This window comes from Chaetura pelagica, unplaced genomic scaffold (assembly GCF_000747805.2).
Source record: "Chaetura pelagica isolate M959 unplaced genomic scaffold, ChaPel_1.0 scaffold436, whole genome shotgun sequence".
NCBI lineage: Eukaryota > Metazoa > Chordata > Aves > Apodiformes > Apodidae > Chaetura > Chaetura pelagica.
In genome coordinates, this window is record NW_009953651.1 from 2,366,136 (window position 1) to 2,380,483 (window position 14,348).

The following is a 14,348-nucleotide window of genomic DNA, read 5'->3' on the forward strand; positions in this document are numbered from 1 at the left end:
ATATAAAAAGAAAAGATCAAAAAGGTTTTTTGCAAGGCAGTAATTTCAATCTCAAATTCTACACTATTATACAGCTTCACCAGTAAGCAGAAGAGATAACTGAAGACTTCCATTTTGCTCTTGAGAATCTCAGAGGAATTCAGACAGGAATTGTTAGAATTATTTTTTGATTTAGCAGAAGAATAAATGGTGTTAAACTACTTCAAAAGTAAGGGTTACGGCTCCCTCCTTCACCACATTAAGCTACTATAACCCACATACAAGCAGCAGCTCAACTATGTTGTTTGCAGGCTGCCATCATTTTTTTGTGTGTGTAAAATAAACCAGACTACATTGGCAGAAGAATAAGAAACTACAAAAGCTGAGCAAATAACCTACTAATAAGGTGATGGGAAGACCATTATTTCTTCCTACTTCCTGAAGTTCCTGCTACTCCCACCCACATTTAGTTCAGCTACAGAAAATGAACTTCACCCTGGATGAACAGAGCTACTCACAAAGGAAGCACAACTCCTATTAATAAATGTTTAGAGGACAATGGTCTTAAATTCTGTGGAAGTTAACTTGCTATAAAACTAACTTGGTATAAATTAACACCTTTCTAAGCCTGCCCAAGACTGAAGGCCAGCAATAACCTGAAAAAACCCCCAATAAATCTAGATTCATACTTCAGTAAATTCCAATTTGTGGGAAAAAAAAATAATTAAAAAATCAACCAAAATTCCTTCCCTGACATACAAGAATGTATGAAGACGTTTTTAAGGTTGTTTTGTTCTGTTTTCTTCTGCAGATTGTTTCACAACCTTTTGATCAGTGAAGACAAAATGAAGAGGGTAGAACTTACTGGTTTACTTTGATGTTAAACACTCTGTTTCAGTAAGGCAGGTCACTTTGCATTTCTCAAAGGTCAATATAGCAGAAAGAGTTAAAAAAAAGAACAAAAGAACAAAAACTCTGAAAAATTAATGCAGTTCTATTTAAATTACTTTTGGTATAAATGTAACATTGTACTGTGGTATTTTAATATACTCAATATTATTAAGTTATTCCATGTATTTTGTAAGATTTGCAACAATTCTACAAATTGATTCCTCAGCATCTGATTTCGTGTACAGTGTCTATTTTAAATACACCATGAATAGGAATAAACAAGAGTTCATTAGTCTTCTCTCAGAAAGAAATTTATTTCTTACAATACTGAATAAGAAAGCAGGTATTAATGTAAACTCATTGCATGAAACTCAGATACCAACTCCAAAAGCAGGGCAGAAATATGAGGAACTTTACTTTGATGGAACAAAAAACTTGCCTCCAACAATATTTTTTTCATCCAGATAAGGACGGATGTGGACATTATAGGACACAGGAGAAGGAAGAGCAGAGCAATGTTTTAACTTACCCCACTTTTTCCAATTAATACTTTCTGTTCACTGTGGGGTATAACTCATGCCCCCTAGTTTGCCTTTAAAAGAAGAAGTCCTTGAGATGCAGGCAGACAGGCTTCCACTCCCTCTATTTTGCTGTTCTGTTCATTGCATCTTTTTGTGTATAAGAGAAAGGCTAGTCTCATACTGAATAAAGAAGTCTTTTTTTGACCCTGCACAAAAATCTGTTCTCTTGGAATACTCCTTTCTCTGACACTCCGGAAATCTAGTCTTGAATCAATCAATCATCATAGCTTGTAATTAATTTCTTATGTGAAAACACTTACTGAGAACTTCATCTTTTTTTGCAGCTTGAAACCTTCTTTAATGTAAATCCCCTCTTTAACTTTCCCCTCTCCCAGCTACCTAAACACCACCACTGTCATCCTCACAAGAAAAAGGGGAAAGAAAATCCAGCTATTTAATTCATTTCCTGCATTGGCAGTAAACATGATTAATTTCAAAGGTATTCCAATATAACCTTAAGTCTCTGGTCAGAGCTGGAGAAATGAGAAAGTGAGTTTGTGATAATCCACTAGGTGGGGCGTTTCCCAAGTTTATGCTGCTTCTACTCACCACACTGTTTAGGCTTAGGAAGAAAACTTCACTTTCTGGGAAAGAAGAGCAAGATGGTAAATGTAATAAATAAAGCAAATTCATAAGTATAACATATCTAATGCTCACTAGAAGGGACTTCTCTTACATTAAGCTAAGGTTTTTTTTCTAGTGTGTTATAAGAAGAGTAACAAACACAAGGAAGGACAGCTAACAAGTTTTCTTCTCCTGGAAGACAAACAAAAATTGGTACTGTATTGGCAGTTAGGAATTTTCTTAAAGAATTTAGAAAGTTTTTTTCCTTGGTTTCTGAAAAACCCTACTTGTTTTAGATCTAGCTAAGGAGAATACTTCTTGAATTATAGGAACTTTTGATATATACAATAATAATATTAATAGCTGATTAGAAAGTATACATTTGAAGACAGATCCAAAAGAAAAAAAAAACAAAACACAACACAACCCAAACCCACCTTTTCACAATTACTAAAGAGACTTAAGTTAGAATACTAAACATAACTTGTAACAAAAAATACACAGACCATGCTGGCAACACTTCATAAAAGTATCAGCTTTAAAGAGAATGGGAGAAAAGGGAGGAAAATCACGTTAGGAAACCAGCTCTCCAGAGTACATCTACTCTTAGCCTAAAGCCAGCAAACGTAACAAGAATCATAGGAAAAATCGTAATTGTTTGCATCACTGAGAGGGTCATCATGGAGATAACAGGCCTTTTAAAAATCAAAATGGTAACATAAAAATGTTTCAGAAAAGTCACAAGCATGAGTTCAGGTCCTGAAAGTCTCCCTTTCAGCAACAGGCTATAGAAGCTCATGAATTTCAGAGAAAAAATTGAAGGTTGTAATATTTGAAAAAAATAAAAATTGAAGTAGCATCAAATCAAGATAAATTCTAATACTAGAGTGGTTTCTAGACAGAGGCATAACAAGACTCAAATGTAAAAAAAAAAAAAGAAAAATAGATAAAAATTCCAAAGGTGATGATACTACATATTTTTAAAATGTTCAGATTAAGTACTGGAAGCAATGGACAAGACAGCTTCTGCCATCATATTAGAATTTTATATCATGAGTGAAATATATTCAAAAAGGCTTCTGTCAGTTGCAATCAAAAGTTACTTGGCATGCTGCATGCCATTTTATGACCATTTAACACTATAAGAAGTTTTAAAATCTGTAAATCAAAAGATCAGCAGAGGAAGTAAAAGCTGCAAGCCTACATACAGAGTATGACAGAGGCTCTGTTGTATTACTGCCTGACAGAGCTAAAGAACTAAGCTCCTATAGGAAACTCATACTTGCAGATATATGCCAAATAAAAAAGCTGACAAAAGAGCTTTTTAATAGTGACTGTATAAGCATCTAGCACATTACAATTATGAATAATGACCATTTACATTTTGTATCAAGATTTCACTGAGTTCACAAACATAGGTCTTCAGCAAAACTGAAAGAAACCTAATAGACCTAGTACTTCCTGTAAAATATTTCTGACTAAATTATATGTTATAGGAATGGCTTAAGTCAATTCTTGGCTTTTATATTCTTAGCTGACCCTCATTTTATCTTTTTTTTTTTTTTTAGATTGCTGCACATATATAGATGTTTCCACCCTTTCACAATTCAAAGCGCTTAAAGGATCAGTAAATGAAAGCTTCAGTGTTGTTGTAAAACACGAAGTTTTATAAACAAATAAAAGCTTATGCTTGAAAAATTACTACTAGGAGAAAACACTTAATGGCTACCCATGTCTTTTTTCAAAGTGGTCACTGTAAAATGTACTACTTCTATGCAACAGCAAGTGAGACAAACATTTTTTCAGCAACAAAATGAAAGCAAAATAGGCCTATTATTTTAACACTTTTTTTCAATACAAAGGGACTAAATGCTTTTCTGCATAACTAATTACTGGAAGGTGCTCTATTAAATATTAGCTTTTTATTAATTGTCCCTTTGGATGCGTAGATAATTAGGAGAATGTGCTAGAAGTGCTAAACTGCTGTAGACTGTTCACATACTCTAGTTTGAACTGGTAGAAATTGCTGGAAAACCAGCAAGCCATACTTGCAATTTCTTCTAACTACAGGTTACTACTTAGCTTTGTCTGAAGAAAATAATCCCCAAAAGATTCATAAAAACATGGGCACAAAATGCAGTTACAAGTCACATTTTCTCAGTCTACTCACAGCTGAAATTTGCAGGTATTTTAACTCTCAAATTGCCTTTTAATTTACCTAACAACTAAGTGAAAGCTTTAAAGTTTTAAGATGTTCTTAGGCAAATATGATCAGCTAACATCATAAAGGAAGCAAGACTTCATAGAGACAATTTAAAAACCAATGCTGCAGCAACTTAAGGAGAAAAACCCCAAGTAAAATCAAATGCTCTTGGAAAGAAAGAGCATATATAACATATGTCTGAATGTTGTCTTGTTCCTATGTTTTTCTGTGTTTTAGTTTCTTATGACCCCCTATTTCTATCATTCAGTTTGAACTGAGGAACTCTGCCTAGAACATCACCCTAATCTCACTGCTTTGTGGTTGCAGGCTTCTTGTCTGTAATGGATCATGACAACTGTTTTATCTCCATCAATTCGTCTAATCTCTATCCACATGCAAACTTTTTGCATCTATATTTTGCAGCACAAATTGCCAGTTTACTGCATAACAAAGCAGAATACCCTCTTGTTTGAGTCCACCTGTGTTCATCTCATTGTTGCCACCTACTTCTTTATTTATGAGGGATAGTAAATACTCAGTCTATGGCTGCTGCCATGGCATATTTTATTGATTTCTAGCATAACTTCTCCCTCAGGGCATGCTCTTCCAGGCTAAAGAATATTACTCCAGGTAATTACTTCTTTTATGAATGCTGCTTCACCATCTGGTCCTGGAAGTGTATTTTACTGCTAATTTTATTAACTTGGTCACTACTCTATTCTGTCAATTTTATTTGAGCCAATTTTTAAATTATTATTCCCCATAAAGAAAAGTTACAATGCAAGAACCTCCTGAAGGGCCTACAAGACAAAAAAAGGGTAAAAAAAAAAAAAGCCAGGAATGCGTATTTACAGTCCAGAAAACCAACCATGTCCTGCGCTATATCAAAAAGAAGCAACAACACCAGGTCAAGAGGGGTGTTTCTCTCTCTCTGTTCTGCTCTTGTGAGACTCCACCTGGAGTACTGTGCCCAGTTCTGGAATCCACAATGTAAGGATGTGGAACTGTTGGAGCAAGTCCACAGAAGGGCCTCAAAGACAGGAGGGCTGGAGCTCCTCTCCTGTAATACAGGCTGAGGGTTGGGGTTGTTCAACTTGGAGAAGAGAAGGCTCCAGGGAGACTTTATAGCGACTTTCTAATATCTGAAGGAGGCCTACAGGAAAGATGGGGAGGGTCTTTTTTGTAAGGGCATGTAGTGAGAGGACAAGGGGTAATGGTTTCAAACTGGAAGAGGATAGATTTAGGTTAGCCATTAGGAAGAAATTTTTTACTCTGAGGGTGGTGAGACACTGGAACAGGTTGCCCAGAGAAGCTTTGGATGCCCCACCTGTAGCAGTGTTCAAGGCCAGGTTGGATAGAGCTTGGAGCAACCAGTCTAGTGGGAAGTCCCTGCCTGTGGCAGATGGGGTTGCAACTAGTTGATCTTTAAGGCCCCTTCCAAGCCAAAGCATTCTATGATTTCTGTGTTTTGACTGATTTTGAAAAAATATTGCTAGTTTTTCAGACTTGTGTAAGCATTTTGCATACTTTTTTACTTACTCCTAATCACCTCCTTAGGCTGTTGTATAAAAAAATTTATCCTCAGGGATTTTTTTTTTTTGACAGAAGGTAGATATTTGTTAAAAAAACACAAACAATAGGCTTACAGCAGTCTCCATACTACCTGCAAACACTTTAACAGCCACAAGTTTTGTCAGTCTGTGAAAAGTTGTGCTTCAGATTTAGAGGCAAAACTGTAAAAATACCAGCAATATGATCAAAAAGCCAGCTGGAAAAGACCAATATGACAACTTTGCAAGTGCTAAGCAACAGAATGTAGGTTTTTGAGGCAATCAAATTACAAACTTTAACATATTCTATACATTAAAAAAAAAGAAAAAAGACTACCGTAAAAAAATCCCACTGGCCTCATATTCTTCCTTTGATCAGCTCTTTGTGTAAAGAAAGTAAAGGGGGATATTTGCTTAGTACTAAGGTTCCTGAATGGAACCTCAATTGGACTGATGATGTAAAAGCAAGATCAGGAGGATTCCATTTCCTCTTCTATAGCACAGTAGAGGCATAAGTAACCAAATAGAAGTAAATTATTTTTGTCACTGAAGGAAAAGACAGCTTTAAATAACATTCAGAAGACAGAATGGTTCAGACTACAGAAGGATATAAGTTACCATTTGCTGACGACAAGCTTTGCTGCTGTTAGATAGAATTAGTCTCAAGAGGAGACTACATGAAATTAAGGGAAACAGAACTCAAGAAAAAAGGCACTAGGTGTTTCAAAAGACTTATTTTCCCACATCAGAAAAAAACAAACCAAAAAATCCCTGTAGGAGTACATGTAAGAAGCTTTCTTTTTTCCTTCTGCACTGAGAGCTAAAGAAAGAACAGAACAGTAGAGACAGTCTAACAGATCAGATTTAAAAGATCAGGGAAGTGGCAAAGGCAAGACTTCCTTTATGCCTTCTGCTGTTTTGATTTGGGAAAAAAAGATGAATGCTTTCATATTTAGAGAAAGACCAACAGCTGAGACCTGAGCACTAGCTCACTAATGATCAACTATTGAGAAATATTGCAGCACCAAACTGTTAGCTCAGTTTTCTTCAGTAGGACTAACACACATATAGATATATAGATATATATATATACACACACGTATATACACACATACACGCCCTGAACCTTTATCTTCTTTAACTGTTCTCTAGAACAGTGGGTAAAAAAGATGAATGCTTTCATATTTAGAGAAAGACCAACAGCTGAGACCTGAGCACTAGCTCACTAATGATCAACTATTGAGAAATATTGCAGCACCAAACTGTTAGCTCAGTTTTCTTCAGTAGGACTAACACACATATAGATATATAGATATATATATATACACACATGTATATACACACATACACGCCCTGAACCTTTATCTTCTTTAACTGTTCTCTAGAACAGTAGGTTTCATTTGGCATGTCAACCCATGCATTTATATGCATATAAAAGATTAGTATGTATATCGTATATATCAAAATGACTGCCTTGTCACATTTCATCAGAATAAGACATGAATCTTAACTATTTAGTTTTCAAAAAAGAAATACATTTTAGCTTGTCTAGTTATGCCACTTTGTGCAGAATTGTTTATTTTTAAGGCTGTTGAAACACCTGGACTTTATTTTATAATATAAATTAACTATAACCCACTGACAGCTGCAAGTCAACAACTGTAACATTCTAGCAATGACAGGTAGTGTTCAGCCTTCCTTGGTTTATTTTCTCCCAGGTGAGAGATCAGCATATCCCATGATAGCAAAAAGCAGGAACAAGTTCTAGATAATAAAACAAAGAAGTGTGAACTTCACTTTCTTCCCATTGTCTATCCTAAATTTTCCACTTCTCTTCAAAGCAAAATTCTGTATCACTTTCTCACTTCTTTCATTTTTGAGAGGTTTTAATCCCGCTGCTTCCCGAGGTTTCTGAAACTGCATTTTATCACCTCTAAGTAAGCCAGTAAGTCATTAAACTGAAGCATTATCAAGTCTGCTTTCGATTAAAAAAAATAAACAGGTAAACAAGATTGAAAATTCACCAATTTCTGTCACAAAGATTCACTAGAACAAGCAGAATTGAATAGCCACATTATTAAAAGATTATAAATACAAGTTCACACATGGCAGACATCGGTCCTTCATCCCACTGAAAGCTCATATCTTAGAAATGTGGAGTTCTACATCAATGAACCTCTGTGTCAGACTCAATGGCAGTTTTGTGATGTAGACAAATAGCTATTTGAAACTGGTTTGAGATGGCCAATGCTTTTAACCTGAGGCAAACTTGAATTGTAGTGTTAGAAATAAGGCTATTAAAGAACTCACCAACATTTAACTATTCCTGTTGGTCCTCTCATCGACCAAATTTCACAAGTCTAGCACTGTACTGCCCAGGGCAAGAAAGTGAAATAGGAACCATTTTCATTAGGAAAAGGTTAAAACTCTTCATATTTAGAGAAGGGAATCAAGACTCAGTATTAGTTTATACTGAAGATTAATTGTTTGACAATCCCAGTATACAATCAAATAAGCAAATTTTTACAGTTTGTATTTTTGTATGTCACATCTCTCTCTGTTTACCTAGACCACAAAAATTCACATTCTATACTGCTCTCTACTGCAGCATTCTAGCAAAACATTAAAAAATTAGACTAGTCTTTGTACTCAAGCTGTTTCTAGCTGACTTCCAGCTCAAGATTCAGTAAGAACAAAAAAAGAGTGGTCAGTACTTGTAGCAAGTACAGACATGTCTTCCAGCTTAGAGAAGCAGAAAGTGACATCTTTCCATCAATGCAGGCAAACAACAGCTTCAGTCAACAAAAAGGACAACAGGCTGACCATGAGCCAACAATGTGCCCTTGTAGCCAAGGGGTGCATTAAGAAGACTAAAGTCAGTAGGTCAACAGAGGTTCTCTTCCCTCTCTATTCTGTCCTAGTGAGGTCACATCTGGAGTACTGCATTCAATTCTGGGCTCCCTAGTTCATAAAGGATAAGGAACTACTGGAAACAGTCCAGAGGAGGGCCACAAAAAAGATTAGAGGAATGGAGCATCTGCCCTAAGAGGAAAGGCTGAGGGACCTGGATCTGTTCAGTCTGGAGAAGATGAGCCAGCAGGGGTGGGTCTCAGTAATGCTTAGAAATATCTAAAGGGCAGGTGACAGGAGGATGGGACCAGTCTCTTTTCCAAAGTGCCCAATGAGAGGACAAGGGGCAATGGGCACAAGCTGGAACATAGGAAGTTCAAGTTAAGCATAAGGAAAAACTTCTTGACTGTGAGAGTAACAGAGCACTGGAACAGGCTGCCCAGAGTGGTTGTGGAGTCTCCTTCACTGGAGACACACAAAACCCATCTGGACATGTTCTTGTGTGATGTACTGTAGGTGATCCTCCATTAGCAGGAAGGTTGGACTAGATGATCTTCAGAGGTCCCTTCCAACCCCAATGACTGTGAAAGCTATTAATGAACAGAGCCACACCACGTAACTACATATATGTGTTAAGAATAAAAGTGAACATGATAATAAGTACTGTATAAAAATTCACCTTTTCTTTGGAGTTACAGTATGGACCAAAACTCTAAAGTTTCTCTCCTGTTTCCCTCTCTCTGCAGCACCAGTCCTTAACAGTGCAGTTACTAAAGCACAATGGTAATATAAGTCTGTAAAGAGATTGCAAAGTTACAGGAAAAAAAATAAACACTCAGGAGATTCTCTATTTTAGACCAATGCTATCCTAGAGACCAACAGTACCTGCTTGGCTTGTACTCTGACAGTGCTTAAATCACCAAGATGAGGACCTAACAGAACTACCCTGTTAAATGCTTCTCCAACCACCTAGCAACACAGTAATTTCAAGGTATCTTGAGACCCTCAGAAATTGCAGTCCTTCCTCCAACCCTACAGGCTGGAACTGTGGCAGCACTAAAGAAGTCACCATTTGGAAAGCTCAGCCGCACTTCACTGTTGCTACCAAAAGCCCTTTTGACAGATATTTCCTTCTTAACATCTTTCTCTCCATCTATTCTAATACCTGACACTGAAGCTGACAATCACTCAAGTGCTAGTTTTTACCTTCATACTCTCGACAGTAACTGAAGTTGGTGTTATTATTCCTATCTACAAATGAAGATCAGGTCAGGAAGCATGACACAAGTTTAAAACTAATCACATGAAATCAATTACTTTTCACGTTGTCATTTGGATGGAGATTTAGATCTCTTGCTATTTGAAACTCCAACTAGAAACTGAAATTTTTAATAGTGTTGTTTCAGACACCAAGACAGAAATGCATTTCAATTTGTTTCCTGTGTCTATTATGCTTGTGAGTGCCAGCTAAGTTTAGTAACTAATTAGACTGGAGTCACAATTCCACTAGAGGTCTGGATCAGTAATTCACCATGCCGGAAACAAAACATCTCTTGTTGAAATAATTGTAGCTTTATTAAAAGGATTTTTTAAAAAAAAGTTTAAAGAGGAAGAAGTCATCCAGTAGCTAGACAAACCTCATTGTGTGCTTCCATTTTAGAAGCCACAAAGTCAATCACATTCAAGCAAAACCTCTGACTCACAGAAGTATCTTAAATCAGCTGAGCTCTGACACTGAAGTATCAGCTATCAAAGATCATCCTGAACATAATTAGTAGTTCTAATACTATTTTTTTAATTTATATTGAAATTGGATAGCTTCAATACAAACACTACTTTCCATTGTTCTCAACAAAGCATACTAAGCAGCTGCAAAAACACTCCTTCAACAAAGAACTAAGGTCATTACCAAGGCAGGAACAAGTAGTAGCACGAAATTTGACACTCCTGTAAAAAGAGCAGCTTACTGGCATAGTACAAAAAAATTTTATTGAATACTGAGAAAGCACAAAGGCCCAGCGTTTCCTCAGAGAGACACTTACAAACAAGTGCTATTCTGCCGTTGCATAGTAGAAGGTTATAAACAGGGGTGAGGAAATAGACAAATATATCAATACCTTTGAAAAAAAGAGGAAAAGCTGAAGCATTAGCACCAAGAAGAAAACAGCTAGCTTGAAAATATTACAATATTATAAAACCCGTGTAACAAGTGTATAGGGATTAACTCACTGCAGGTCTTAGAAACCACAAAAGGAAGCAGAGGTCAGCATGGGATCTCCAGTAGAATCTGATCTCAAACTAAAGTACTTAAAATTCAACCAAACTACAAGCAGTAGGAGGCAAAGCTTTGAATGTTCCATGAATACTCAGAATCCCACAGCTGTCTGACCAAATCCACACCAATTCCAATATACCTCTACCTCAATGAAGCAGAAAGCCCTAGCTTTCCAGTCTTGTGTGTTGCCCTTAGGACAGTGAATGAAAAACTGCTGAGGCAACAGGACACTGTTGCAGCACAGCCCTCCCTGTTTTCCAAGGCTCACCTAATTGCTAGATAAAGAAATAGGAGCAACTGACACAAATCAGTGCACCCAGCCCTTTCTCCACAACAGAGAAGGTAAAATGTGTCAACTTCTTTCCACACAAATGTGTACCTTCATGTATCTTCATTAACATTTGCAAAAAAGTAAAAGGTTAATGTTCAGAGCCACTTCTGACTCAAGCAGCTTGCACTAACTGCACAATGGTTCCTTGCAGTATGCTTGGTATTGGGATTCACTGGGGCTTTACAGGCTTGTAAGTACTGACAAAAGGGAAAAGTTAAATAATAAACCTTCGCACTGACAAATGTTACCCAAGGGAGACACAATCCTCTCGTCTCTCAGAAATAAAATTTCAGGTTACTTAGTATTCCCACACATTTCCCAAAACCCCATTTTCACTTTGTCCCATCCCCTTGGTCTTTGATCTTCCTTCAGTGAGGTCTGACCCTCAGGTCTTTACCATATACACATAAGAGTTCAACAGCTCCTAAAGGAAGAGAAGGGGTTTGGGAGAAATGCAAGTTTGCCAGAGGAGCAGATAATTAAACAAATCTAAATGTTTCTGTGCCAAGTCTTGGAGCTTGTTAAAGGACTAGGAATGGAAATAATATTTAAGTAAAATCTTAAGTCCAGCTTCAGAAGTACAACAAAAGGAAACAAAATAGCCACTTTTGAGTGACTTTGGAACTTGCTTTCCTCAACCACATCTGAATGTAAAGACAACTAGAGTTGCCAAGTTTACATGCAGTATTGGTCACCTCCCAACCATCCCCCACATGGATTGGCCCCGAAGACTCCCAAAAAAACAGCCTGGGGACAAAGGAGAAGAGCAAGGACAAGGTCATTAGGGGTCAACTGGCCTATGTTATCAAAGGATAACAACAGGGAAAAACGTTGCATCTCTAACCTTCAAAGGCTCTACTTCATATTTTAATAATTCTCTTCCTGCCTTAACGTTCTCATCTTACTTGTAGTACTACACACTTTCAGGGTTCACTTATCCTTCCTCCTGTGCCTCCTCCAAGGAAATACAGAGCATTATAAACATGACTCCAAAGGCTGTAACTATGAAAAGTAAAGGGTATTTCTATTGAACTATAAAAAACCAAAATCTTTTATACCTTGAATAGAACACATTGCTAATTAAAGCATTTGAATTATCTAAGAATACATGACAGAAAAAAATACTGTATTAAAAAAAGGATATTAAGCAAGCAAGCACTCCTGCAGCATGCAATGAAATGGTTGACTTGGGAGGCTAATGAATTAGTATAAACAATTTAAATCTAATTTAATTTAACAATGTAGAGCATTTGTGCATTGCAAAGCAACAGATAGTAATTTGTTTCTTCATTAAATCAAAGATAAAATTGCTGATTACCCTTCCATGAATTATTTTATTGAAGAGGATGGCAAACAAATTTTATATTTAGTCATAAAAGTTCATGGCTAGTCCCCAAACAAGCAAATGTAACTACTGAAGGATACCAGTGCACATAATACAGTCCAGCTGTGGTTTAGGACTACACATCATTCAGCCAAAGTAGATTCTCACATTTTAAAAGTTATGGAATAAATGTTTATCTAGAAAAACGAATACAGCATTTTTAACTATACTTTTTATTTCCACAAAACAAATCTCAACAGCACAAATTACTATTAATAGTCTTTAAATGTATTAAAATTCTATGTTGAGAATAATAAGCATTTGGTACTGCCAGAAGTACTAAAATGATTAAAGCACCTCTATCTTACAGATAAACTTACAAACTTACCTCAAAAGTGTTACCAGTGATATCAAATTCTGGTGGAACAAAGGCACCCTCTGGATCATCTTTGAAAGCAAAAGGAAACATGTCGGATGATAAAGCAGTAGTCTTGCTTATTTAAAAAAAAAAACAACCAATGTTAAGATACAAATTTCACAATACACTCACTGATACCAAATGAACTACGTATCTCGCAGTATTTTGGTTCTCCAACATCTGTCGTACAAAGAACTTATTATCCCCATTTCTAGTATTGTAAGCAAAATGAAGTGTTATTTTCAAATTTTCTGCAAGGAGATAATAGTTCCCTAGTAGGAAACAAAGCAGACAAAACAGCACCAAAGAAATACATTCACCATGCCTGACCACACTCCCCACCCATGTGCTTCTTATCAGAGAACTGAGTTACTGCAGCAGCCACTTTTAAGTGAAGGGATGGAAGGAAGAAAGGACCATCTTGAGAGACCAATGTTGCTGCTGCTGCATGCAAGCACGCACATGGTATCACATGAACCCAGGGGATTAAAAAAAGCACCCAATTGAAAATCTACTCTTCATGTACATACTCAATTCACCTACTTCATCTTTCTGTGAAACCAAAGAAAGACTGACACAATTTGCAAGCAAATATTAAGTTTCTCTTCTCAACAGGGAGGAAAAAAAAAAGCTCACCAGCATAGCATATTCAGAGCTTTAGTTCTAATAAGTTCTTGTTCCTGTATTTTAGAAGTGAAATGCAAAGCTCCTTCTTGTGAAGATTGACAAGTATATGGTAGAAAGGGCTAGAGAGGACTTGCATAATTATGTATTTCAGCTACTTGGCACAGCTGATTATCCAGATGCCACTAACTGATTCACAGTTCTTTACCACATTCCCAAGTCTACTTTCCCACTGAAAAAGAGGGGTATGCATTCTGCATTCCCCTACATCATATTTTTTCCTGTTATCTGGGGGGAAAGACAAGGAAGGGAACTAATGGACAAAAAATGTTTTGTCCTCCCTCCTCTCCTCACACCCAGACTACTGCTCCTTCTTTTCATCTCCCCGCTACCTTTTCCTTTTCTTTGGATAGAACACTTTAAAGGCTGCACAAGCATATATTTTTTATCACTGGTAAAGCTCACTATATTCTTTTACTATAATGTTTAAAATGGAAATTTGTCTGATTTGAAGAGACAATGATATAAGAGCCCTTGGCAGATCACCCTATTGAATGTTTGTCACCTTAGCACAACAGAACCTGCAGGAAGCAGAGCTCACTGCTAAAGTGGAAGCGACAGGCTGTTCATTTTCTCTCCCTGGTACACAAATCCAGAGGTTGTAATTTTCTTCTGGAAGAATAAATCCATAGGCATCAAATATAGGGAAGCAAAAAGGACAACCTCCTCAAGTGCCTATCCAACAAGCTCTGTTTTAA

The 14,348-nt window shown here is 36.7% G+C and overlaps 1 protein-coding gene across 1 annotated transcript in view; it reads right to left on the reverse strand.

The window, feature by feature from the left end:
- The window catches only part of KNDC1 (kinase non-catalytic C-lobe domain (KIND) containing 1), a 54,972-nt gene that overhangs the window by 39,011 nt on the left and 1,613 nt on the right, over positions 1–14,348 (reverse strand). Inside the window, exon 2 of the mRNA XM_010000129.1 lies at positions 12,937–12,995. Within this exon, the coding sequence (XP_009998431.1) occupies positions 12,937–12,995 (59 nt within the window). The remainder of the gene's footprint in view (positions 1–12,936; positions 12,996–14,348) is intronic.